Source organism: Triturus cristatus, chromosome 5_2, assembly GCF_964204655.1.
Source record: "Triturus cristatus chromosome 5_2, aTriCri1.1, whole genome shotgun sequence".
In the NCBI taxonomy this organism is placed as follows: domain Eukaryota; kingdom Metazoa; phylum Chordata; class Amphibia; order Caudata; family Salamandridae; genus Triturus; species Triturus cristatus.
Window position 1 is genome coordinate 932,261,572 of NC_140588.1, and position 25,353 is coordinate 932,286,924.

Below are 25,353 nucleotides of genomic sequence, written 5' to 3' on the forward strand. Positions count from 1 at the left end.
AATACCCATCTACAACCCAGTTACTTTTCCTATCACTCATTTACTTTACGCTTCTCTTTAACCCTTTACAGCACACTGCAGCTTTTTTACTAGGTTTGCACTTTAGAAAATTCTTTAGACATTCATATAAATAATTCACATGAAGTAATGGTAGCAACCAGTAGCGGTCCGTTGAGGGAGTTCCGTGGGGTGGTGAGGCGGGGCGGGGGAGGGGCAGGGTGGGGAAATGTAAACAACGGAATATGGATTAACGGAGGTAAGTACAAATTTAAATAAATAAAACAAATTCCTTTGCGCGCTGCATCGCAAAATGCGATGCAGCGCGCGCAACGAAATTCGTTTTATTTATTTAAATGTGTACTTACCTCCGTTCATCCATATTCCAGTGTTTACATTTCCCCACCCTGCCCCTCCCCCGCCCCGCCTCACCACCCCACGGAACTCCCTCCACGGACCGCTACTGGTAGCAACATACTGAGTTCTTGGGACTCTTTAGTGTGAACACACCTTTTTCTCTATATAAAGAAAATGTGTGGTCTAAAAGCCCCTTTCGTGTAACGTAGCTGGTATTCTGTATGCATGTTGAGTATGCATATGTGTAATATGTGTGTGGCACATTTTTGGTTCATTATAAACACAGTGGTCCCGGACAACGACAATAAGATCAGGGAAGAATGAATATAGACTAGGAATCAGTGCTATATTTCTGCTGTCCAGCCGGACAGGATCAATTTAATATTCAAAATTATTAGCAACAGATAAAGTGTGGACACAATCCTGCATCCAACAAGGTTTACATAAAAATAAAACAAAACAAAAGCTCAGGCAGAACTAAATGCTTGTACGTGATGTATTAAATAAAACAAGCAAAAATGTGAGGAGACACCGTTACACATGAACAATGACAAATCAAATTGTGTTTACGGTGTACAAAAAGTCGACAACGTTTCGATCCCATGAAAGCAATTGTGGGATCATCATCAGGACTTTACATTGCATGTCTGAGTAAATGCCATGGAAGTAGTTAAGCCTTACAATATAATTGCCTAGATATGGACCGCAGCAGCGTGTCCCAAAGGAAACCAGGTATTGATTGCAAGTCCCTTGAGGCAGGGCAACAGAAATTGACCGCTGATTACAGTGGTACGATGAGCGGGTAGTGAAGTGAGGCAAAAATGAGCCTCGCAATGTGGATGCCTAGAGTTGGTGAGTCCAAAAAGGCGTCAGGAGAGGGGTTCGAGTCCCGAGTAAATAGTGCAACAGGAATTGAATGCCTACTGGTTACAGCGGTGCAAGGAGCACTTAGTAAAGAATAGGCGAAAATTAGGCCTCGTGATGTAATTGGCATATAGTTGGGCCGTGGCGGGGTGTCCAATTGGGAGTCCGGTGAGAGGCCCTGTGAAGTAAGGCAACCGGAATTGAATGCCTGCTGATTACAGGGGTGTGAAGAGTTGTTAGGATTGCCGGGTGCAGCAATGTGGACAGTGAGAACCGCGACGGCGTGTCCAAGGCAGGAGCACGACTCTATGTGTGGTCAGAGTTTGAGTACCAGGACCCATGGGCTCGAGTTTGGATGCCCCAGGTGGAGCACAGAGGCAGAATGGAGACAGCTCCCCAGACAGTAGAAGTGTATTGCCTGCATTTCTGTGGCTGGAAGGAGGAGATCCAACACTGAAGTGGAGGAAGATGGAGACAGATCTCCCTTTAAAAATATTATGTGGGCCTTGTTAGAAAGAGGCTGGTGATTAGTTCTTTCAACAAACTGCAATTTGGTAAATGGTACTGGTGAGTCGAAGGACTGTAGCGATTTTCTGTTGATCAAGGTGAGGAAGTTTCTATGTAGGGATTGCACTTTTATCTGACCCTGATTACTGCTTCAGGAAGGCTGAAGACAGCCAGGTGCAAAGATCAGATACTCCATTGTGCCCTTGTTTTGGATACTGCTGCTTGGAGCAAGCACCAATGTGTGTAATAAATTGTAATAATGGAGATTCTTACAGCAGCAAGCACTGTTACATTCAGAACATCAGGTACATGCCCAAAATGCATACTGTGATAGGATGTATGAACACTCAAGTACTTCACATACCTAGCACTGTGTAAAGAGAGGTCCTTGACAAATGTTTGTAGGCGATGGAATGTGAATACGCTTGATATAGTGAATAATATTGGACTATGCGGTTGTGAACTACATAGCCTCGGTTTGCTGGTGTGCATTAGATCCAAGGACGGTCCATCATCGCGACAAATCCAGGAAAGGATTTTATTTTTTGTTAAATGACTGGGAACAGAGATAGAGTTAATTTTAAGTCGGACTTTCTTTTTTTTTTTTAAATGATTCTCTCAACTATGGAGGAATGTGCAGCTGCTGGCCGGGTGCTCATCACTGAAAAAAACAGTTATTTTCTAGCGTGACTGCACTGAAGCTAGGGCAGAGGATTGCAAAACACCAGAACTCTGCCCAGTTTGTTTGCACAGAGAAGAGAGAGGTTGCAATGGAACAGCAAGTGTTGTGTCTAAAAATCGGCGCACTGCCTTGCATCTCCCTATGTTCAGGGCCACTGGAATTTTGCAATTTTCTGGCTTCTATTTTTGCGCATGATTATGGATTTGCTGCATTTGCCACATAAATCCAGCCTCGGCTGCGTAATCTGCAGAATTTACCCCCTAAAAAACGTTTCTAGCTGTAAAGTTACACAGCAACACGCATCGCCACGTAGTGACGGCCCATCGCAAAATTTGACTGGTCACCTTTGTGTTGCTTATGGCTGTATTTTGGTGGCCAACTGATACTAATGGGTTAAGATTATTAACATGTAAAAACAACAAAACAATGAGGTAATACTATCCTAAAAATATGCTGCATTAAGCCGCATAATGTGCCTTTTCTTGAAGCATAATTTAGTCAATCTGCTCCATAATTTGGTCTACCACTGCCACATAATTCCAGTGTCCTTATCCATATTTCAAGAATACCTGCATGTGCAGCGGGGTTCAAAACACCAGCACAAGCCTATGCAATTTTAGCATCCCTGCTGTGCACATGAAGTACGGTAGCTCTTCCCTGCCCTACATCCTGAAGCACAAACTCCACTTCAGAATCAGGGGCTGGATCTGCCGTCTTTTTTTAGGTAGAGCGTCAATAAACCTGTTATATCTCTTCTGTGGGGTTTGGCAAACCCACCGATTGCAATTGGTTTCTATCTGTGGCATTCAGAAATGCTGCCTCGTTATTGGTGCATTTGTGTAAATGCCCCTCCTTTCCCTGCATAATTCCGTCCCTGGTAATTTCACTCAGAGAACGTTTCATTTGGCCATCACACTGCACAGCGTGTGATGGCCCCTCCTCCTTGTTTTCATGCCGGGACCAGCAGCCTTTTCTCTCTAAATTGGCCTGCAGTAATTTCCCTATGCTGAACTCTGACTTCCAGGTAGACTCGAAGAAAGCCCCACACATGCACCCCAGCTGTAATTGATTGGCTGGAAAGACAGCCGTGCTTCCAGGGAGACGTCCGGTGAGTTTGCTCGAGCTATCCTTGACATTTCGACGGCATTCAACACCATTTCCCTAGTGCACATGACCTAGCGACTGCAGGAAGCAGGAGTCACGTGGAGGGCCCTGTAGCTTCTCCACTCTTTTATCACCGGTAGATCCCACAACCGTCAGCTGTGGAGGCTTTAAAGCAAAGGCCTTTGGCCTTCCTTGTGGGGTCACGCAGGGATCGTTGCTCGGTCCCACTTTATTCAACCTTTAAGTGACCCCCTGGCATATCTGGTGGGATCATTCGGGTTCCAGGTGCTCTCCTACGCGGATGACACACAAATCATTGCTTCTATATCCAATGATTTACCATAGTTTGCCCAAAAGTTCAATCTCTGTGTGACCAACATCATATGCTGGATGAAGGGCAATTCATTAAAAACCAATGCAGACAAAACCGAGGTGCTAGTGTTTGGACAACAGAATTCCATATGGTCCACTGCCTGGTAGCCTGCAGACTGCGGACCCCTTCCGGTACCGGTCAATACCGTTAAAAACCTGGGGGTCCTCTATGACGTGGGCCTGACCGTCAATGCCCAGGTGAAGCGCATGGTCAGCACCTGCTTCTACACTCTTAAAATCATGAGGAGAGCACTGCCATACATCCCTACTGAACTTCACCTGCCCACTATCATCGCACTAGTCAGCTCCCGGTTGGAGTACTGCAACACTCTGTACCTTAGTATCAGCTCAAGCTCCCTGAATAAGCTTCAGGTGGTTCAGAATGCTGCGGCAAGGCAGATACTTAACATCCCAAAGTATCAGTCTGCCAGGGAAGGAATCCAAGCCTTGCAGTGGCTTCCCATCAGGAAGTGCATCTCCTTCAAGGCTCTGAATCTGGTGTACAAGGCAATGCATAGTAGCAGCTCATCCTATCTAAAAACTTTGTTTCAGTGGTACACTCCAGGGAGGACCTTGAGATCCTCTTCTATTAAAAATCTGGTCAACCCTAGATTTTGCAGATCCAAGTGGGGTGGCCGTTCCTTCTCAGTGGCAGCCACAAAACTCTGGAACTCTTTGTCCCTTCCCATCTCTAAGACGGACTCACTTCCGGTCTGTAGGAAGCTCTTAAAGACCTGGCTATTTGCTTCTTAGCGGGCTGTTAGTGCAGTCACTTCTCCCTGTTTGCATAGCGCCTTGACACCAGCTGTTGTAAGTGTGCTCCATCAAGTGCGCTTTATAAATACTATCCTATCCTATCCTATCCTATTTGCTTTGGCTCGTTACTCCTGCGTCTCATCTGCTCCTTTTCTATATTCTTCTCAACCCCCTTTGAGCCTCTTTTCACTTTTTTCCACTCTTACTTTTCGTCTTCTTTTTTGCCCTTCTGCATCTCCGCTTTCACCAGTTGTTGTGCCTGTTTCTATACCTTCTCAGCTATCTGCGCCTCTTTCCTCCATTCAGGCCTTCGGTTGTGCTCCCCACAGCTCCCCGCACATATCTCCGCCTCCTTCCAGCTTATGCTTAGAGTTGCGCTCAGTATTTCAAACTCTATTTGCGTGTTGCTTGTATTTTTTCCTCAGCAGAGCATTCTCTCTCTCAGACATTCCATTGTATTTTTAAACAGCCCTGAACTGCATCTGCCTCCCATCCACTTTCAAAAGCTGATACTTTTTATTAAGTTTAAAGGTGACCAAGCTTAACCCCTTGGCTGCGGCAGGAATTACGCCGCAGCGCTGGGGGGGTTTGGGGGCAGCGCGGTGGCGCTGCGCTCATGACGGAGCCACTCCGTCATGAGTCACAGTTGAGCTGTGCTCATGACGGAGTGGTTCCGTCACGACTCCGCCCACTGCGCTAATCGCCCGCACAGGCGGGGAATTAGCGCCGCGTGGGCGGAGCGGCGTCCAACGGCCGCAGCATGACGGAACCACTCCGTCATGAGCACAGCGCAACCGTGGCTCATGACGGAGTGGTTCCGTCATGAGTGGGGAAGGGGTTAAAATATTGTAAAACAATGTGCAAACAAGAAAGACACGCTGCCTTTTAATTTGCTTAAAGCGCTTGCGAATAGAAAAGCAGCATCTTTCTCTTGTTTGCTAAACTCCTACAGTATTTTCATTCTACATTGTGTATGTGGTTTATGAAAAAGCATGCGCTTAAGTATTCAAACTTTGACGTTTATAGGTGCAGTTATGCAAATTTATAGGCTGTGTCTCTTTTCCAAATGGTTTTAGGGGCATCTGAAAAGTTAAGTCTTTTCCTTCAAATTTATGTTTTGAAATTGAAAATGCTGCTTATGTAGGTATACTGTTCAAATAATGTGCTTGCCTATGTATGCAACGTTTTCAATTAAAAAATATAGATACAAACGAAAACACGCTGCCTGTTAGATGCCCTAAACGCACATTACCCTCAAAACACTTTACTCTAAAGAGACAAAAATATACGTAAAACACACCAGATGTGGTTTTATAGCTCATCAAACTTATTTGCAGCTTGCAAACTAGGATAATATCTCGATGGGAAGCTTCCCATCCAGTAATTTCAGACAATTCACTGAAGGTATACATTCCCAAACAAGAGCCATTTGCAGCAAACAAGAGTGATAGCAATCTTTATAGCTTTAAGCCTGGTTTCACAACACAACCAGAAATTATTTAGCCCTCCTCTGCCCCCTCTTCCCCTCCTTATCGCACCCTTCTCATTTCCAATACAATAAGCTGTCAGCCTTTCCAAGCAGTTTGCATGCTGGCAGCATGTCTCTCTTCTCCGATTTGCAACAATTTACCCAAACAATGTGCCTACACACTCCCTTTCCAACCTCAAAAAAGCCTTTACTATAGCAACACATAGGATGTACAGTCCCATGTAGATATATCAATCAATCAATCAATACAACATTTGTAAAGCGCACTACTCACCCGGTGTCTCAAGACGCTGGGGGTCGGGGGTGCTGCTACTGCTCGAACAGCCAGGTCTTGAGAAGTCTCCTGAAGGTCAGCAGGTTCTGGGTCTGCCGCAGGTGGATGGAGAGGGTGTTCCATGTCTTGGCGGCGAGGTTTGAAAATGATCTGCCAGCGGTGGTTGTTCTGCGGATGCGTGGAATGGTGGCGAGGGCGAGGTCAGCGGAGTGAAGCTGGCAGTTCGGGGTGTAAAAGGTGAGTCGTTCGTTGAAGTATGCTGCTCCGGTGTTGTGGAGTGCTTTGTGAGCGTGGGTGAGGAGCTTGAAGGTGAAACTCTTGTTGACGGGGAGCCCGTGCAGGTCTCCCAGGTGGGCTGTGATGTGGCTGTGGCGGGGGATGTCGATGATGAGGCGTGTAGAGGCGTTCTGTATGTGTTGTAGTCATTTCTGGAGTTTGGCCGTGGTTCCCGCGCAGAGGGCCTTGCTATAGTAGATTCTGCTGCTAACGAGGGCCTGGGTGACCGTCCTTCTGGTTCCGGTGGGGATCCATCTGTAGATCTTACAGAGCATGTGGAGGGTGTTGAAGCAGGAGGAGTAGATGCCGTTGACTTGCAGGGTCATTGATAGCGATGAGTCTAGGATGAACCCCAGGCTGCGTTTGTGGTCGATGCAGCTCCCAGTGTGGCTGGCCACCAGTAGTCGTCCCAGGCGGAGGGATTGGACCCGAGGATGAGAACCTCCGACTTGTCCGAGTTCAGTTTCAGGCGGCTGTTCTTCATCCATTCGGCGACTGCCTTCATTCCTTTGTAGAGGTTGGTTTTGGCAGTGGTGGGGGCCTTAGTGAGGGAGAGGATCAGCTGGGTGTCGTCGGCATACGAGATGATGTTGAGGTCATGCGATCGGGTTATGTTGGCGAGCAGTGCCATATAGACGTTGAAAAGTGTCGGGCTGAGTGATGATCCTTGGGGTACGCTGCAGATGATTTTGGTGGCTTCAGTTCGGAATGGAGGGTGGCGGACACTCTGGGTTCTGCCGGTGAGGAAGGAGGTGGTCCAGTCCAAGGCTTTGTTGTGGATCCCTGGGTTGTGGAGGCGTGTGCGTAGGGTGTGGTGGCAGATTTTGTCGAAGGTGGCTGAAAGGTCTAGGAGGATGAGGGCCGCGGTTTCTCCGTTGTCCAGCAGGGTCCTGACGTCGTTGGTTGCGGCGATGAGGGCAGTTTCAGTGCTGTGGTTGCTGCGGAATCCTGATTGGGACTGGTGCAGGGTGTTGTTCTCCTCGAGGAAGTGGGTCAGTTGCCTGTTGACAATCTTCTCGATGACTTTCACCAGAAACGGGAGTAGGGAGATGGGCCAGACGTTCTTGAGGTCATTAGGGTCCGCCTTGGGTTTCTTGAGTACGGCGTTGATCTCGGCGTGCTTCCAGCTCTCCGGGAAGGTGGCGGTCTCGAAGGAGTTGTTGACGATCTTCCGGAGATGGGTTGCGATGGTGGAGCTTGCTTTGTTGAAGATGTTGTGCGGGCAGGGGTCGGATGGTGAGCCGGAGTGGATGGTGTTCATGATTTTGATGGAGTCGTTGACGTGAGTCCAGGAGAGCAGGAGGTGGGTGTGGCTGGGGGGCGGTGTGTCTGAGGTGTCGGTGGCTGTCAGGGGGGGCCTGGTTGTTGAAGCTGTCGTGGATGTCTGCGATCTTGCGGTGAAAGAAGGTGGCTAGCGAGTCGCAGAGGTCTTGCGACGGCAGGATGTCGTTGGAGTTGGAGCTGGGGTTGGAGAGTTCCTTCACGATGTTGAAGAGCTCTTTGCTGTTGTGTGTGTTGTTGTCGATGCGTTCCTTGAACCATCCCGACAGAATGCAACATTATCTATCTTAATCGTTAATCCATACAAAGTCAAAACCATGCTGTCTTTAATATGCCACACAAGCATATTACAAATAAATAAAAACATTGAGCATAAAAGCACATAGCAAAGACAAACTTATAATAGACCGATACAGATACTGTTTAGTTAAGATCACTTCACACAGGTGCTGCCTCTGGTCTACGCTGCTGACCTAGGTAAGATTTTTATTTTCCCTCTGACCTAGTTAAGATTTTTATTTTTTCCTCCTTGTCCTTACTTTAATACACACCCGCACACTCTTATATCTGTACAGGCATCAGCTGTTATAATATTGGTAACTGTATCGCTCATACTGAATACAACTTTTACAATAAACACAGTTACGCTGGGATATTTCAAAGGATAAAATCACATTACAGTCCTAGCGTCACTTTAACATACAGTGATTTGGGGCAATTTACACTGATTTAGGCCCATTCACTGTCAAGACTTCAGGGGACTGTTACAAGATCAAATCTCCTCCCAGGAAAAAGGCAACTAGCATGTAAAACTATTTTGGTAAGGCATTTTATTACTTTGTTTTGAAAAGCATATGCTTTAGCCTCCCTTAAAAGACCCATCCGCTCTTTTCATCGACCCTCGATTGACTAGTGACCCACCTTCCTCCAGGCCTGTCCTGAAACAGTGTACCAACCCTCCTTTCCCTTATGGTTACTTATCCATCCTCCACCACCAGTAACTCTCTGTTGCATGAGCCATTGGATATTCAACGATCAAACAGGAAAAGATATATGCATGTTGTATAGACTGGCTTCTGGTGCCCATTGCATCTGACCTCACATGAGCCTTCCCAGTGTTGGTTATCATGATGCCACCCAGGAGGGAGCACAGGGCAGAGGCAAGCATATATGCCTGAATCAGACTGCATGACCCAGTGTGTAGTAATTATAGCTATTCAATCCCTGGTGGCAGAGCTCCAGGATGATGTGCTGCACAGCTACACACTTATAAGGTCTCAAAGGCGGGACCTATTGGCTATGCCAATGCTTGTTTTCAGTTCTCTATAGCGCGAACTGACCCGAAGGTATTAGAGCGCTTCACATGTGAGCACCAGTTGCATTACAGATGGACACATTCATTTTATTTTAGACACGGGGAGATTAAGTGATTTGCTCAGAATCACAGGAGGATGAGCCTCCCACCAGATTAGAACCTGGCTTCCCAGCTTCAAAGTAAATGTCAGTGTAAAAGACCGGCTGCCTGAAAAGTGCTAAAACCAGCCACCTGACTGAAGAGACACTTGAAAAAAGTGACAGCGAAAGAACATGTGTCCAGATAAAGGAATGGTAGCCGGTAACTTTCTGTAACTGTTGCATTATGTTCAAGTTATTTTGAGCTGACATTGCACGCACTACAATAATGTCACAATAGAGTGTTTACCTTGTCTTAAAGTATAGATTGTACTCGTAGCAGAGACATTCGTTGTGGTGACAATATTCTCTCTGGTTGACGTGTCCATTTCCACACGTGTCGACCTCTCCATGTCACTGTAAAAACTGCTAACTTCGCCAGTCGGGAACGTTGCATTAATCAAATGTCCTTCAAGATCATACCTAGAAAACATATAGAATTTAAAATAAATCATTGTAAAACAACTGGATTCGTGGACTAGTCTTCAGAAACATGGATGATGATTAAACAAAAGGAAATTAAGGATTCTATTTGTCACTGATTTCTGAAAGCTCGTGTATTTCAGATATATTTGGTATTTTCTTTTTACTGAGGTCTTGATCTAGGCTGACCACTAGAGGGAGCTCTGCGTTCATAAAACATGGAAATTAAAAGCAGCCACTGCACCGTTCTCTAAGCGTCCTCGTAATGCCGCTCCGCTCTAAATATTATTGTAATGTATCATTTGTTCTTGTTTTGACTATCACATTACATTTATTCATGATAAGATGTGGCACCAAAATCAAAAACGAGTCTTGCAGACTTCCCCAAACTCGCTGTGGAGATATTTTTTTGATTTTGTGAGAATCAATTTCTTAAATAGAAAACTAAAAACACCGGTTGTGTCGCCATACATTTATTATCCGTAGTGATGTAACTGTGCTTGTGTTAGTGTAAAATTATATTTTGTTTGACCCAGTTAGCTGCCTGAATCTCGATTTTTACACCAGCTGCATACATTCCGCATCGTGAAGTCACAAAACAGCAGAATACAATTGATGTCAGGTAGTTGACACTGATTTCCGTGTGCACTGGGGCGTGTCTGACCAAAAGAGGATTGACAATTTCACGCGACCACCTGGACAGCACTGGTGAAAATAAAAAAACGGTGTTGAGCCATGGAAATTATGGGGCATATCAACAACAACCGGCGATAATTATCGCTGAGCGCACTTAGCGCTCGGAAAATTATCGCCGGCTGGCGCCGATTTTTATCGCTGAGATAGCGTGCTATTAGCAACGCTTATCTCATCAGCGATAAAAATCCTAGCGCTAACTGGCTAACGTGAGATTATCTCTGGAAACCCAGCGATAATCTCACGTTAGCTAGTTGATAGGGACTCACAAACTTAGCCATGATATCCACCTTCCATAGGATATCATGGCTAAGTCAGTCCTGAAGCAGGCGTAAGGAAAGTAGCGATAACAGGGGTTATCGCTACTTTTCCTGCCGCTATGCTTCATAGCGTTAGGCTTGCTGGTAGGAGAAATGTCGCTTAGCGACATTTCTCCTGTCATGCCAGGTCAGGAACTCCCACTTTGCATCTCATTAGAGATGCAAAGCTGGGCGTTAGGAATCCTGACGCTAACGCAAGGTTTCACGCGTTAGCGTGACCTTGCTGATAAGGCGATAAAATTATCGCCGCTTTTCGGCCGAATATGGCCACAAAAGCGGCGATAATTTTATATCGCCTGCTTGTTGATATGCCCCCAAGTTACCAATACCAACTGCTAAAATTTGTCCTCTTTGACCAGAAGCTTGACGCCTCTCGAGCCGGGTCTCATTTCGATCTGTGAGAACACACCAGTCATTTCACAGTGTCCTTTTTGCACAGCTTGACCACTTTACACAATGACTCATTCTGAGACTGGAATATTCTCAAAGACGCTTCCTGTGAGTTGTGATCACATAACATGCACAGAACTGTTATTCCAATGATAAAGTGCACCTTGTTTTAGTGACGCTCGGTCTTAAATGTAGAAGTACAGAGGGCGAGCAAAGGTAAACAGTGCAAGTCTAGACTTTTTCATGCACGCTTGTGCAGCACTTAAATCACTAAAAATAACATATGTGATAATGTACCTACAAACTATGGGGCTTTTTTTTTAGGGCCCTGCGTCCCTTTTTTGTACCATGTAAAATGGTACATGCGTGAATCAGGGCTCTCATAAAGTTTATGAAGCCACGCAAAGCCACCCTGCGTGACTTTGCATGGACTTATAAATCATGACTAAGGCAACACAGCGCAAATCGTTGCATTGCCTTACTCTGCGTCCAGGAGGTGTTCCAGATCTGTGACTGGGGTGAGTGTCTGAAAAGTTGAAGCGCTCCGGCCAACATCTCCTTGTGTTTGCCTTGTTTGCCCTAAGTTAGCAGGGTATGCCCAGACGTGGGTCCCTTGCTCACTTTGCCACTGGATTCAAGCTAGCCTGTCTGATGAGGGCTGTTAGCCTGAAACTGGTCCTAGGATGCTTGTTTCAGGTCCAGGGAAGACTTAGCTTGGCAGTTCAGGCTGGACTATTCCCATGAGGAACAGGATCAAGACTGATTTGCATATATCTGGATCTGAACTGAGGTGGAGAAGTGAGCTAAAGAACGATGATGGAGTCAACCCAGATCCGTGACTGTCTGAAAAGTGTCAGCGTTCCGCTCGTCATCTCCTTTGTATTTATGAAAGCCCTGCGTCACTTTTGCACCATGTAAAATGGTACTTGCCTGATGCAGGGCTCTCATAAAGGTTTGTGAAGCCACGCAAAGCCACCCTGTGTGACTTTGCATGGCCTCATATTTCATGACTAAGGCAACCCAGCGCGAATCACTATGTCGCCTTACATTGCGCCCGGGAAGTGTTCCTTGGGCAATGAGGATTGGTTTTCCTATGCAACCCCCATAGAATTTGACACTGCCCCAGATTTACAAAGTGATGTAAACCTGGGGAAGCGTCAAACCCGTAGGCCTCCCAAGGTGAGGAGTAACAAGGAGAAATATGTTTATTTTGCCTCGTTTTTTATCATTCTGCAGCTTACATCGAAAGAGGAAAACACCTTGTAGGATTGTTTTTGTGGAGGAAGTTGCCCCTTCCGGCACAAAAACAATCCTGCCTCCAACGGAGGCATATTTGCACCATGGTGCATCGGTGCCTACGTTGGCGCTAGGCTGCCAAAATGGTGCCAGTGCAGACAGAAAGGACAGGAATGCACTCTATTGCTTAAATACGATGCATTCCTGCCATTTCTCTTTGACGTAGTCCAGCGCAGCAAACTGTCTTGCTGTGCTGCCTACACCAAATGCCATAAATGAGGCTCTATATAGTTGAATACTATTCTGGGGCATCCATCCCTTCTGTGGCCATACATCAACAGTATGCTGCATGGCAGGCGCTTTTATAAGGTCACAGAACTCCAAAGGGACATGCAATGCCCTTTTAAATATAAAGTTGGAGGCATATTTCCTCTTATAATAAGTGGGTTCCCCCATGCACAGGCTTCTCAACATGGCCCACTTCAGGCATGCGTAGTCAATCCAGTTCTCATTTTCATTGCTTTCGGGGACATGTTAGTACAGGTCCTAGCAGCCAAAGATAAGAGATAACTAGGGGGCATATTTATCAAAGGGTTCACGTCCCTCTTGCACAATGCATGGGGGCGCAGGGCGACGCAAAACCTAGAATGAGATTTACCAAGCCAAGCAAGGCCACCTTGCATGGCCCTGCTTGGCCTGGTAAATCTGCAAATTTACTGAGTTGACTTACTCTGCCAAGGAAGGCGTTCCATGGATGGAGCGTGGGTCTTCCCACATATCCATACATGGATTTTGGTGCATTTTCAGATAGACAATGAGTGATAGATTTGGGAATGAGTCAAAATGCTACACCTTCCCAGGCGAAGCATAATGGAGGAGAAATATCTTTATTTTTCCTTGTTTGCTGCAGCACATACAAAGGGGAATAAGCCTCATAGGATTATTTTTGTGCAGGAAGGTTCTCCTTGCTGCAATGCTTGTGACAACAAGAAAATAATATTAGTTATAAGTCTCCATTGCCACATGATTTATCACTCAAACATTATATAATTTGGGCTTCTCCAATGAGTAGCTCGTGAGCTACTGGTACCTCTCCAGGGACCTGTAATTAACTCTCCTGTGTGCAGCCAGTCAACTAAATTAGAAGCTTGTGCTTGGTTGAGTTAAAAGTGAAAATCCGGTATTTGAGATGAAATGTGTATTTTCATAACTCATATGCTAATGTGTGGAGAAAAATGATCCAATTCCCAGAATATATTTAAAGCTGATATTTGATAGAGAAAACACAAATGGTGTTAGGGAGATATTTTACTAATATTATTATCTTGGTGGCAGGGCATTGCATGTATGGCTGTTACATATTGCCAATTTAGAGACATTCCACATTGACAAAGCGTTTTCACATTACTGCTTGCAACCGTGCCTGATGCACGGAGGCGATCGCTGGTGGTAAACAAGCATAAGATGGTCACTAATGTATCTTGCCTGATTTGGTCTATTGCATCTCAAATGATTTTAGTAGTTTGGGAGGATTTTCTTTGACCAGAAGTAGCTCTTATTACAGAAAAGGTTGGAGAGCCCTGATCAAATGAGTTCCGAAAATACACACACTTTCATCTGCAACACACAATTTTCAATTTTGGTATAAATATGCTAATTCAGCCAAGCAAATGTTTAATGTATTAGGATGGGCTGCGCACAGAGACCTACTCACGAGTAGCTGGAGAGCTCCCAGATGCTCCTGAGATACTCGTTGGGGAAGCCTGCCCCAGAGCGAGGATCTATCGCAGCTGAAATGAGTTACGCCTCCCGTGGGTGAGGTCATGGAGGAGGAGACCTCAAACACAAGGGTCCATAGGGCAGGTGCTGCAGAGAGGTCACTTCTGGCTTTTGATAGGTAAATACAAGTTAATAGTACTGCCCTTTTCTTATTACCAAATACTTTCCAATGAGTAGGTGTGTGTGGTTGACTCATGTAGTACTCATAGCTTACTAATGAATTCTGGGAATAATTCAGATGCACTAAAAAGTAAGTCAGACAAAGTCTACAGCTTCTGGCTATACACACACATTTCTTTGAAAACGTCTATGCACAATAAACACCTATAAGGTGATTGTTTGTCGCCCACTGCTCCACTCTAGACAGAGGCTCACCTTATGCAAACCAGCACTGGCCCATTGCCTCATGGGGGCAGTCGATCGCGAACTGCCAGGCTGTAATCGGTCTAGGGGTGCTTGTGCTCCCTTCTAGAGGGGGCTTTGCCTGGCACAGGGGCGAGCTGTGCCACGGGATCCAAGCTATACTTCAAGGAGAGCAAGGGCGCAAGGGACCCCTGTCTGGACACATCGTTGGTCACTTAGGGCTCGATAACAACCTCACAAAAGGTGATATGAGGAATACCTGCAAATAGTCTAAACCACTGGCAGTCGCTTTCCAACCCATCTTGTTTCCCCCACTGGGCCACTGTAGCTAAAGCTGAAAGGGGCTTATTTGCAAGCCCCTTGCGCTGCTGATAAGTTGCCTTTTCCCATATTAAAAAGTGACGCACCCGCGGTGTAAGGGCTTGTAAATGAGCCCCAAAATGTGTATCTTTATGTGTAAAAATGGCATGCTTCTAATTGCTTCCCACTTCATTTACTGTAAATTAGAGATTTCAAAATGATTTCAAAATAATAAAATAGTGTTTGTTTTGAAATACCCAAAATAAACATTTAATCAAATGACAACTACTCTCATGAATACATTTCTCTCCTATTTTTGATTTTGTCCGAGATGCACATTTGCAGACATATGATTTATATCAATTGTGCATGGTCAGGGTGAATGTTCATATAGGATGTATAATTCACTACTGGCCTTCTTCTGTTCCACATCTTCTATTCATGTATTATCATTATCAATAATAATAATATTTTGTCTATGCATCTTCCATTGAAGAACTCCAATGTGCTTGTCAAAATCTTTTTTTCATTGTGAAGAAGTGCATTGTATAAATTGTGAGAGCTGGAATGCATCAGAGACAAAGCAGTGCACCACGTATGAAGAGTTAAAAACAGAATGTGTTCTGGGTAGTACAGTATCTTGGAAAATTGCTCCGACAATTAGTCTTGAGAAAGCCATCCATTTGTCTTCCTTCTTTCCAGCACCAAGAGGCATGAATTGCATGCACTGATGGGTGACTTCCCTGTCCTTGTCACTCAGAGGTGCAGCTACCATTCATCTGTAAAGTCGTGTTTTCTGTCCTTCAGCAAGTGACCCCAGCAGCATTTGAAAAAAGACTTTACATTGTTCAGGCCAAATGCAGCTCAGCTAATATGAGCACTTCTGAACGACCACTGCGTCTTCATGCCCGGCTAAGAGCCCTTCCACTTGTCCAATGACCTCGAATCTTGGTCAAGATGGCCGAGTCAATCTCCAAGATTTCACGCGGGGACAAATAAAGTGAAGTAGGAAAATTCATAAACCCTGCCTGGTCTGAAATGAACCAGCACACAGGGTGCTGGCGCGAGGGCGAGAAGCAGGGATCGTTTCCAGGAGGGCATGTCCTTTTCTGTTGCCTGCCGGTCAACGACAAGGTTGGAACTTTGATCAAATTTCATTAAAAGATGAAATTGAAGAGAAGACTCACACCACTCAGGCAATGCTACTTACCTCTAATGTGATGCACTATATGGGAAGACTTTGGGACAATTGCATAGAATTAAGAGTCAGGAAATAAATCCATATTTTGATGATTGCACAGTCAAAAACTTCAGTGATTGCCTCCAGCTCAGAAATCGCAGCCTAGCTGGAGTCAGGAAGAGGAGTCGCGCGGGCTTTCAGCGCATCTAGAGTATTCATTGCCAGCAATATATTTATATCATATTTGACTGCATCAGGACATTTATAAACATATTACAATTGATTACAGTCACATGTCTGGCAAGGAGCAGGGATCCTGGAAGTCCCGCTCCCACCGGTCGGCTACCACTGGCGCATCAATCTTGTTTTGCCAATTTTCAGAGCACTTAGCAGTAATGGACCAAAACAATTTGGAGTCATTATTTTTGGCAGCCTCGTTTAATGATTCCTATGTTGAACATTGAGTCGTATCCTTCTTCAATGTTAACCGGCCTCTGCATTGTCACCGCGCAAAGATATACAAATGTTCATTTGCTGACGAGGAGCGATCAGTGCATTTCCTGTCGATTTCACTTCCTGCCGCCATCAAAAAAAATCACAGCAGGGAGTTTGCATGGACTGAATTTGCATGTTTTTATGTATGTTTTTAATAGAAATAACTCTTTGTTCACAATTGTTCTTTCCAAGTTAGCTCCCCTCGATATGGTACCAGAAGTTCAAGTGTTAAATATTGTGATACAAAAATATTGTCTAAGAAATGTTGACAACTAAAAAAAAAAACTAAGTCAGCATATATTAGTAAGTATAGGTTTACCATCTTAACTCCAAATATATGTGCCTTGATGATATTTGTATATTCAAGATACGTAGTTGTGAGGTTACGAATAGTAGATCCTTACTCACCAAAATATACTTACCTCTACGACACTTTGGTTGTCACAGTTTTTGCTACAATATTCTTGTAGCATGATATTGCTATAGTCAATATTCTGCCATATAACACTTGATGTTCTAGGAGGGAAAATGCAGGGGCATATTTACAAGGCATTGCGCCGTCGGAGCATCACTTTTTAAGACGATCCGGTGGCACAATGCCCTGCTCCATATTTACAATGCGGCGGAAGCCACTTTGTAAATATCGCACCCCTTCGTATAGTTTTCTGCGTCAAAAGGACGTGCAATGGGTGTTGCTGTGGTTGTACCCATGCAACACCCATTGGTTTTTGACACTGCCCCAGATTTACAAGAAATCACAAATCTGAGGCAGCGCCAAAAACTTACGCTTCACTAGGGGAGGCATAAGGGTGAAACAAAGAGGAGAAATTATTTTATTTCTCCTCATTTTAAGAGCAAATTGCCATTATTGATTGTTTATGTGCAGGAAGGGACACCTTCCTGCACATAAACAATCATGATGGTGTCCCTTCCTGCACATAAACTATCCCCCTGAACATATGCACCCTTGCACAATGTTGCAAGGGTACCTGTGTTGGTGCTAGGCTGCTGTTTTAGCGCCGGCGCAGGGGAAAGTAAAGGGATGTGTCGAATTGCTTTAAATGCGACTCATCCCTGCACTTTTCTAAGGATGCAGCGCGGCGCTGCAAGATGACTGCAGCTCCTTCTGCATACATTTTTTGTAAATATGTCCCATGCACACTTGGTCAGGTGTTATAATATCTCTCAACACAGTGCAACACAGTCACTTGCTTTATTAGACTGCGGCCATCACAGTCTTTGTGCACCGCGGGATACTTTAATCTGCTCCTCCACAAGGGGGCGCTGCACCTTACCACTCTACCCAAAGTCTCACACATAACAGTCATATCTCCTGAGCAGTGCGTGGCGCATGCTTCGTAACGCTCCACAGTCATGTTGGCCAGCACGGAATGACAGTGTGGGCACTGGACATGGCCATTAAGAGGGGGCAGCCTAATGGAAGATACCAGCCCCACGCAGATTACAAGGTTCTTTTTCGTCAGGGACTCCAGGTGATGAAAGCAGCCCAATTCTAAAGGTGGATCTCTGGGGGGAACCGCACAGAAACACTAGTTTCTGTATGTTAGTCCCCAAAACCATGAAATGGTGAGTATTCCTACCTGCAGGAGTTACTGTCACCCTGGCTATCAGTAACTCCAGAGGGCACTGTTGGCCTGTGCACCAAACTTGTAATCTCACCATATGTCTCTGGCGGTCTTTGCAGAATGATATCACACTTGATATTACTGATACCAGTTATCAGTTAATCCAGGCTGCCATATTACCCAAAGACTCACAATTATCCCCCGTATGGAATGGGGAATAACATATAGCAGTCGGTGTTACTGCACCAATTCCTGCATGATATTGCCGATTTTTTTTGTGCCTTTTTTTGTGGGCATTAATTCAGTCAGTCTTGACATGGTGGAATTGCCCCCCAAGTTACAACACACAAATTGTAATGCCATTTCAGACGGAACTCCAAATGGGTGGTTAAGCCACACTTGTAATGTGGGCATTACCGTGGCTGGCAGAATACCAAGAAAGGCACTGAGCAGCACATACCGGAAGCATGTGGGTGCGAGAGGGGATGACACAGATCTGAACACATATGTGAGCAAAGGATAGCATGGGCTCACAGCACACGCCTGACGCTTCACAAAGCTGTTTCCTCTTCTTCAAAGGTGCAGACTCCTCGTTAGACGCAGCTTGGCTTGTCAAGTGTCGGCCATGTTCTATTTCAGCGCATCCTCTATTTTGATCTGAAAACACAGCCCGTGCATAGGCTCGGTGTAATATATGAATATTTATAGTGCGAGCTATTTGCATCTCCTCATCTTGGAAGTTGTCACTTGTGTCACATACTTGAGGCGCCGCAGCCAATCAGGTTTAAGTGACTAATGACTTTTACAGGTGGGGAAAGTGGTGTTCTCTCACACTTTGCTGAATCCCCCTAAAGTGACACATCGTAGTCTTTCGCCCACCCCGGGATGGGTTGAGAGGACATCAGCGGTGGGAGAGGGGAGCGCGCAGCTTAGTAGGGAGGCGGGAGGAGAGACTGCGACAGGAGAGACTGCCCCGCCACCCAGGGCATAGGACACTACAGCTGTAGCCTTACTACGAGGCCAACTACTACTGCCACACACATGGGGGTGCTATTGGAAAGAAGCATGCCGGCTTGGTACTCAGAGAGAAGAGGCACGCCGACAGGCCGACATTCATGGCACATCCTTTACTTAGATACTGTCTATGCTGTATTTCCTGCAATAGTCTTAGATATGTGTGTCCCCCCCTTCTGCAAATACCAGAATCCTCCGAAATATCTGATTTCTAGTAGTCATAGCTCCTCTGTACATATACGTGTGCTCACCTCTTAAATAAAGCCAATATTTGAAGCCAATACAGCTACATTAAAAATAAAATGCGCTTTCACACACAGATAACATCTTATTGGCTAGTATAAAAAGTTCTTCGTATCACATATTCATAAGATAATTTTTGTTTTAATGTATAATGCAGCTTTCAATCCATGAATCTACATCGAATATAATGGCACAAGCAAAAAGATCTTCATAAATCGATCCCGCTGGTATCAAATATTGTCCTAATATATGTGACTAAAGCAGTTTATTTGCAAAATCCCTTCCGCAACTGCTCCCATCACAAAATATCGCTTTACTGAGAAGACTAAGGGGCATATTAACAAGCCAGGCGATAAAATTATCGCTGCTTTAGCGGCAGAAAACTGCCGCTAAAACGGCGATAATGCGCTTGATAATATGCTCTATGGAATTCCAATTGAAGCCCAGGTTAGACGTCCTTCACATTTAACATGGGCTTCAGTTGGAATTCCATAGAGCATATTATCAAGCCCATTAACGCCGTTTTAGCGGCAGTTTTCTGCCGCTAAAGCGGCGATAATTTTATCGCCTGGCTTGTTAATATGCCCCTATATGAGCTGGAGTACTGCAACACCAGGCCCTGAGTAGTCATAAGGAGAGACCTGAAAACACAACAAGTGAACACACACTCGAATCACCAATTAGCTTAGCGAATTTGGGGGCATATCAACAACAACCGGCGATAAATATCGCTGAGCGCTCTTAGCGTGAGGATAATTATCGCCGGCTAGCGCCGATTTTTATCGCTGAGATAGCGTGCTATTAGCAACGCTTATCTCAATAGCGATAAAAATCGTGGTGCTAAGTGGCTAACGTGACATTATCGCTGGAAACCCAGCGATAATCTCACGTTACCTTGTTGATAGGGACAGACAAACTTAGCCATGATATCCTCCTTCCATAGGATATCATGGCTAAGTCAGAAAAATACCAGACGTAAAAAAGCAGCGTTAACCGCGGTTAGCGCTGCTTTTTTTGTCTCTAACAGGGTTAGCGATATTCTTGATAATAGGAGAAATGTCGCTTAGCGACATTTCTCCTATTATTTTACTCTGGGACGCCCCCTTTGCATCTCATTAGAGAAGCAAGGGGAAGCATAGAGTAAAAGGGTGCTAATATGCAAAATTGCATGTTAGCACCCTGTTATTGATAGGGTGCTAGTTTTATCTCTGCTTTTTTGGCTTTTAAAGCCAAAAAAGCAGAGATAAAGCCCTTGTTGATATGCCCCTTGGTGTTAAAAAACACAGGACTGCACAAACCATGGAAGCTTTCTTCAGTTAAACCTCTACGCTGCCCCTCCTGCGGCCCTCATAAAGAGTGGTCCATTCATTACTACTGTCCCACTCACAAGAGTGACAGAGCCCGTCGGGGCTAGAACCTTTTTGGGAAACACCAGGAATAACGTGGAATCATCATTAACACCACATTTTCTGCAAATGATTCCCCAACATTTCATAATCTCTGCTATTTCCGCACCCCTCGAATTACTGGGACTCCTGGTCACGGAATTCTCGGCGGGGAGGGAATTCAGGGGATTTTAACGAGCTACTCACAGTACGGACCATAGCGAACTGTTGGCAGGACCCCTCATGCATAAAACATCTTCCATCACCAACCATTAAGTTAAGGTATCTATTGCTATGATACGCTATATTATAAACTTTCTGGAGCACCTTGACTTATAACCTTATTAATGCATTAGCAGCGGTTCCTCCGTGAGAGCCTAGTAGCGTCGCCCCACTCCCCAAAATGCCCCCAGGGATGAAAAATAAAATGGCAATAAAGTTAATTTACTACCATTTTATTTCCCATCCTCCCAACCTGAACCGAGTGTCAGGACGGGGCGAGGCCACTTCTGCTGAATGGCAGCAGTGAGATGTGCGCTTCAGTTTAAAGTGTGCATGTCTTGTAGCCGGCGATCTTGGAACGGCCAGCCAAACATTTGCATTTTAAACTTCTTAACACAGCTTATGACAGCTGGGTTAGAGAAAGCACTGGACTCCCGTGCTCCAAAGAGTGCTGAGGGAGGCCGCTCCCTCCAATCCTGGCGCTTCTCTCATGCTAGCTACCAGCATGACAGCAGCGCCACGATTGCTTAAGGGAATTTACCGGAACCCAAGGAGACCGGAGCGAGGAGGACATTGTATGCCGTGCAGCAAGCAAGGTGAGTGTTTTTATCTTTTTGTTTACACACACCACTCACCTTGCATGCATGAACGCACCGACAACACATATGTCCACCCCCCCTCAACTCTACCTACATGCCAGCCACCGCTGCAAACTGGAGAATGGTTAATATGGGCAATTATGTGCTGTGACCTTTGCTGTCAATCTATACCTTTCAGCTTGTACACCTCGCTTCTTTCTGCTGTTTGCTCCTGAATGTCTCCTTGTCAGTCTAGTATGTCTCTAGCGTCTATTGTTTAGGATTTGTAGTGGGTCAGTAATTTGGTGTCAGTCCTCATGTGCTCACTGCCCCCTGACTGCAATCTTCTGATTATCAGTTTTCATAACTTGTAATGAAATGAGCAGTCTTGTAACCGTCTGTCAGCCCTTGTGAGTGTATAGACATGGAGATGTATGTTGTGCCGTTGGGTTTGTCGATGGTGTGTGATGTCTTGATGTCTTCAGGTTACATGTAGTACCTTGACTGATGTTTTCGATCGTTGAGTGCATGACTCCTACTGCCGCTTCTGACAATCTTCTGATGCTAGATGGTGCTAGCTAGGCCATCAGTCAATATGACTTTGCAGCACACTCAGTAGATATATGAGGACAGTCACCGACGAATAGCGAGAAACAGAAGCCCTCAAGAAAATTGCTGGGGTTCTTCAGATAATTCTCCAAACTTAGTTTGTTCTATTCACTATATACTCATGATCTTGACTGGATGCAGTCCGGTGTGGCGTGAAGCAAATAGAGTTTTGGATTTCTGTATGGAGTAGGATAGTGTGGTATTTTGTGGTATTAGAATATTGTGTAGTATGGTGTGATGTGGTCAGATTATTATACAATGTGATATAACATGCATGCTGCTGGGTGGTGTGATTGTTGAATAATGCATTGTGAAGTGTGCTATAGTGTGATGCTATGTTGCATGTGTGTTGAGATGTTGCATTATGTGGTTAACAAAACTGGTGTTGAGATATATAGTGTGCCACAGTGATTAGATTTGTGGAAAAGCATTGTGTGTATTGTGTGATTTAGAATCTACCCGGCTAAGGTCCTGCAGAAAGCCACCAACAGATGCCTTGCCAACCTCCTCATCAACCACCAGCTCCTCGACTCCACACAATCAGGCTTCAGACCTAACCACAGCACAGCCCTCATAGAAAAAACAGACGACATCTGGATGATCCTTGACAACGGAGATATCGCAGCCCTCATCCCTCTCGACATCTCTGCAGTCTTCCACACAGCCTACCATCGCATGACAGTAAGATGCCTTCATAAGGTTGGCATCTGAGGACCTGCCCTCCTATGGATATGCATCTTTCTTACTGGAAGAACACAATCAGTCAACTTGCCACCCTACTTCTCAGAATTCCGGAAGCTCATGCGCAGAGTCCCACAAGGTTCATTGCTCATCACAGACCTTCTAAATATGTACATGACGTCACTGGCAGATGTCATCCACACACACATCAATATACTCAGCTATGCTAACAACACACAGCTGACATTGTCCCTCACTGTCAAAACACCCAAAAGCAGGAAGCACTTCAACTCATGCATGATGGAAGTGGCCACCTGAATGGAGTCTAACTGCCTCAAACGCAACATAGACAAGACGGAAGGGGCATTTTTACGAAAGGATACCTCACTCTGGAGCTTTCCCAAGTCACCTCCAGATCTAGGCTTTTCTCTCAGCACACAAGCAAGAAACCTTGGGATCGTCATCATTAGCAAGCTAGACATGTCCACCCAAGTCAACGCCATCACCTCGGCCTGCTTCCACACCGTGAGCATGCTGAAAAATATATTCAAGTGGCTACTCAAGAACACCAGGAAAACCTTCACCCAGGCCCTCACCACCAGTAAACTATGAAACACTTACACAGAATTCACCAACTAACTCACAAAAAGACTTCCGACTGTCCAACACGAAGCAGCCAGACTGGTCCTCAACCTCGCACAAAAATCTCCCATCATACCTCACCTAAGGGACCTACCCTGGCTCCCTATACATCAGCGCGCACAATTCAAGCTACTCACCCACACATTTCAAGCACTACACGACACAGGCCCAGCGTTACTGAACAGCCGTGTGCAATTCACCAATCCACCAGGCTTCTGTGCTCAGCTGGATTCTCACTGGCTGATGTACCAGGCATAAGCAAAAACAGGTCAGAGGTCATACCTTCTCAGACATCGCCCGCAAAACATGGAACAATCTCCCCCTCCGTATCAAGGCCTTGTCTTCCATTCCTGAATTCTGCAAGAATCTGAAGACCTGGCCGGTTAAGTGAGCCCTCGGGGCAAGTCCCGCAGACCTGAAAAGCACAAGGATACTCTCACGGGTGATCTAGCGCTATAAAAATCCTCATAGCATAGTGGTTTTATGTGCATGTGATGTGTAGTTGGATGATGTGTTGTTTGGGGGCATGACTGCGTTGAATGGTGTAGATATGAGAGGAGTGCAGTGCAGCTCGGAGAGTGGTGTCATACATTGCATCACAATATGTACAGTGCTGGAACGTGTGATGTCATGTGCCGCACGGTGGTATAGTATGACGCGGTACAACGTAGGATGGTGCTAGGTGCTGTTTGGTGTTGTCCTGTCCTCAAGGCACATTTAGTATGGCGTGGTAGGATCTGGTTTGTCAGAATAGTCTCATGAGGAGGGGAGGATCTCACCGATAGTTTTAAGCTATCATCTGGCAAGCCGCTGATATTTGTCTTTCCTTTAAATATAAAACATTAGTCACTGATTACCTTGAAAGTATTTTAACCATTTACTTGATTCCTTCTTAGTTGAACCCATAAAAAAGAGGACACTGGCCTGCCATCGAGCCATGTTGCTCCTATTTGGAAGGAAAGTTTGCAGAAATTCTCATATTTCGTAGCCGTGATTGAGATGGTGCTTTTGAAAAAGGGAATGGTGTAAGGATTATTAACATTTAGGAAAAAAAACACTTCTCGCCTTTGACCTCCATCCATTTAAAAGAGCCGTTTTTTCAGTAACTGGCGTTCGTTGCGACCCCTGCTGGTGGCAGCCTAAAGTGACTTATAGCTGCTCCTACTTTGTTTACAAAAGAAGTTATTGTTAAATGAGTCAGTCTTCGAGGTTCTTGGTTATTCTAAAGATTATCTCATGATGTCTTCTTGGAACTAAGGTCGTACATTCTATGGGAGGTGTATCGGTGATAATGTCGATCACAATCATAAGGCCGTAGGCGCGTGACAAGCTAAGATTTCCCGATTTCAATCTGAAACACTACAGACGGAATAAAAGACACCTATGCTACATAACTGTGCACAAAGACAAGCTCAACTTCAGGGGCGTAGCTACCACTGGTGCAGCAGGTGCAGTGTACCGGGGCCCGGCGCCCTGAGGGGCCCTTTGAGCCCTGATAAATGCTGTATTTTACTGCCCCAACAACTTTGAAATGGGCCATTTTCCTTGCTTGCACCTGGGCCCGAGGCATAATTGCTTCTGTACTGCTAAACATTCCCATTCGTCTCACCTGCAAGCACTAATATAAATGTGCTTGGTGTTGGTGATAGCGAAGCTGAAAAATTCAAAGGGACGCTTTCAGAGTCGTTTATAAGGCTGTAAAGTTATGCCTCAAGTTTTCGCCTTATATTGGGGAGTTGATTCCTGACTTCTATGAATTCACGAAAATCCCACGTAGTACTACGCCTACTTCATCATGCTCAC

General features: G+C 45.3%; 1 protein-coding gene across 3 annotated transcripts in view; it reads right to left on the minus strand.

The window, feature by feature from the left end:
* TENM1 (teneurin transmembrane protein 1) overlaps window positions 1-25,353 on the minus strand; it is a 1,737,496-nt gene that overhangs the window by 89,193 nt on the left and 1,622,950 nt on the right. For all 3 annotated transcript variants that reach the window (XM_085608139.1, XM_085608140.1, XM_085608138.1), the window contains one exon: window positions 9,662-9,834. In XM_085608139.1, the coding sequence (XP_085464265.1) occupies window positions 9,662-9,834 (173 nt within the window). The remainder of the gene's footprint in view (window positions 1-9,661; window positions 9,835-25,353) is intronic.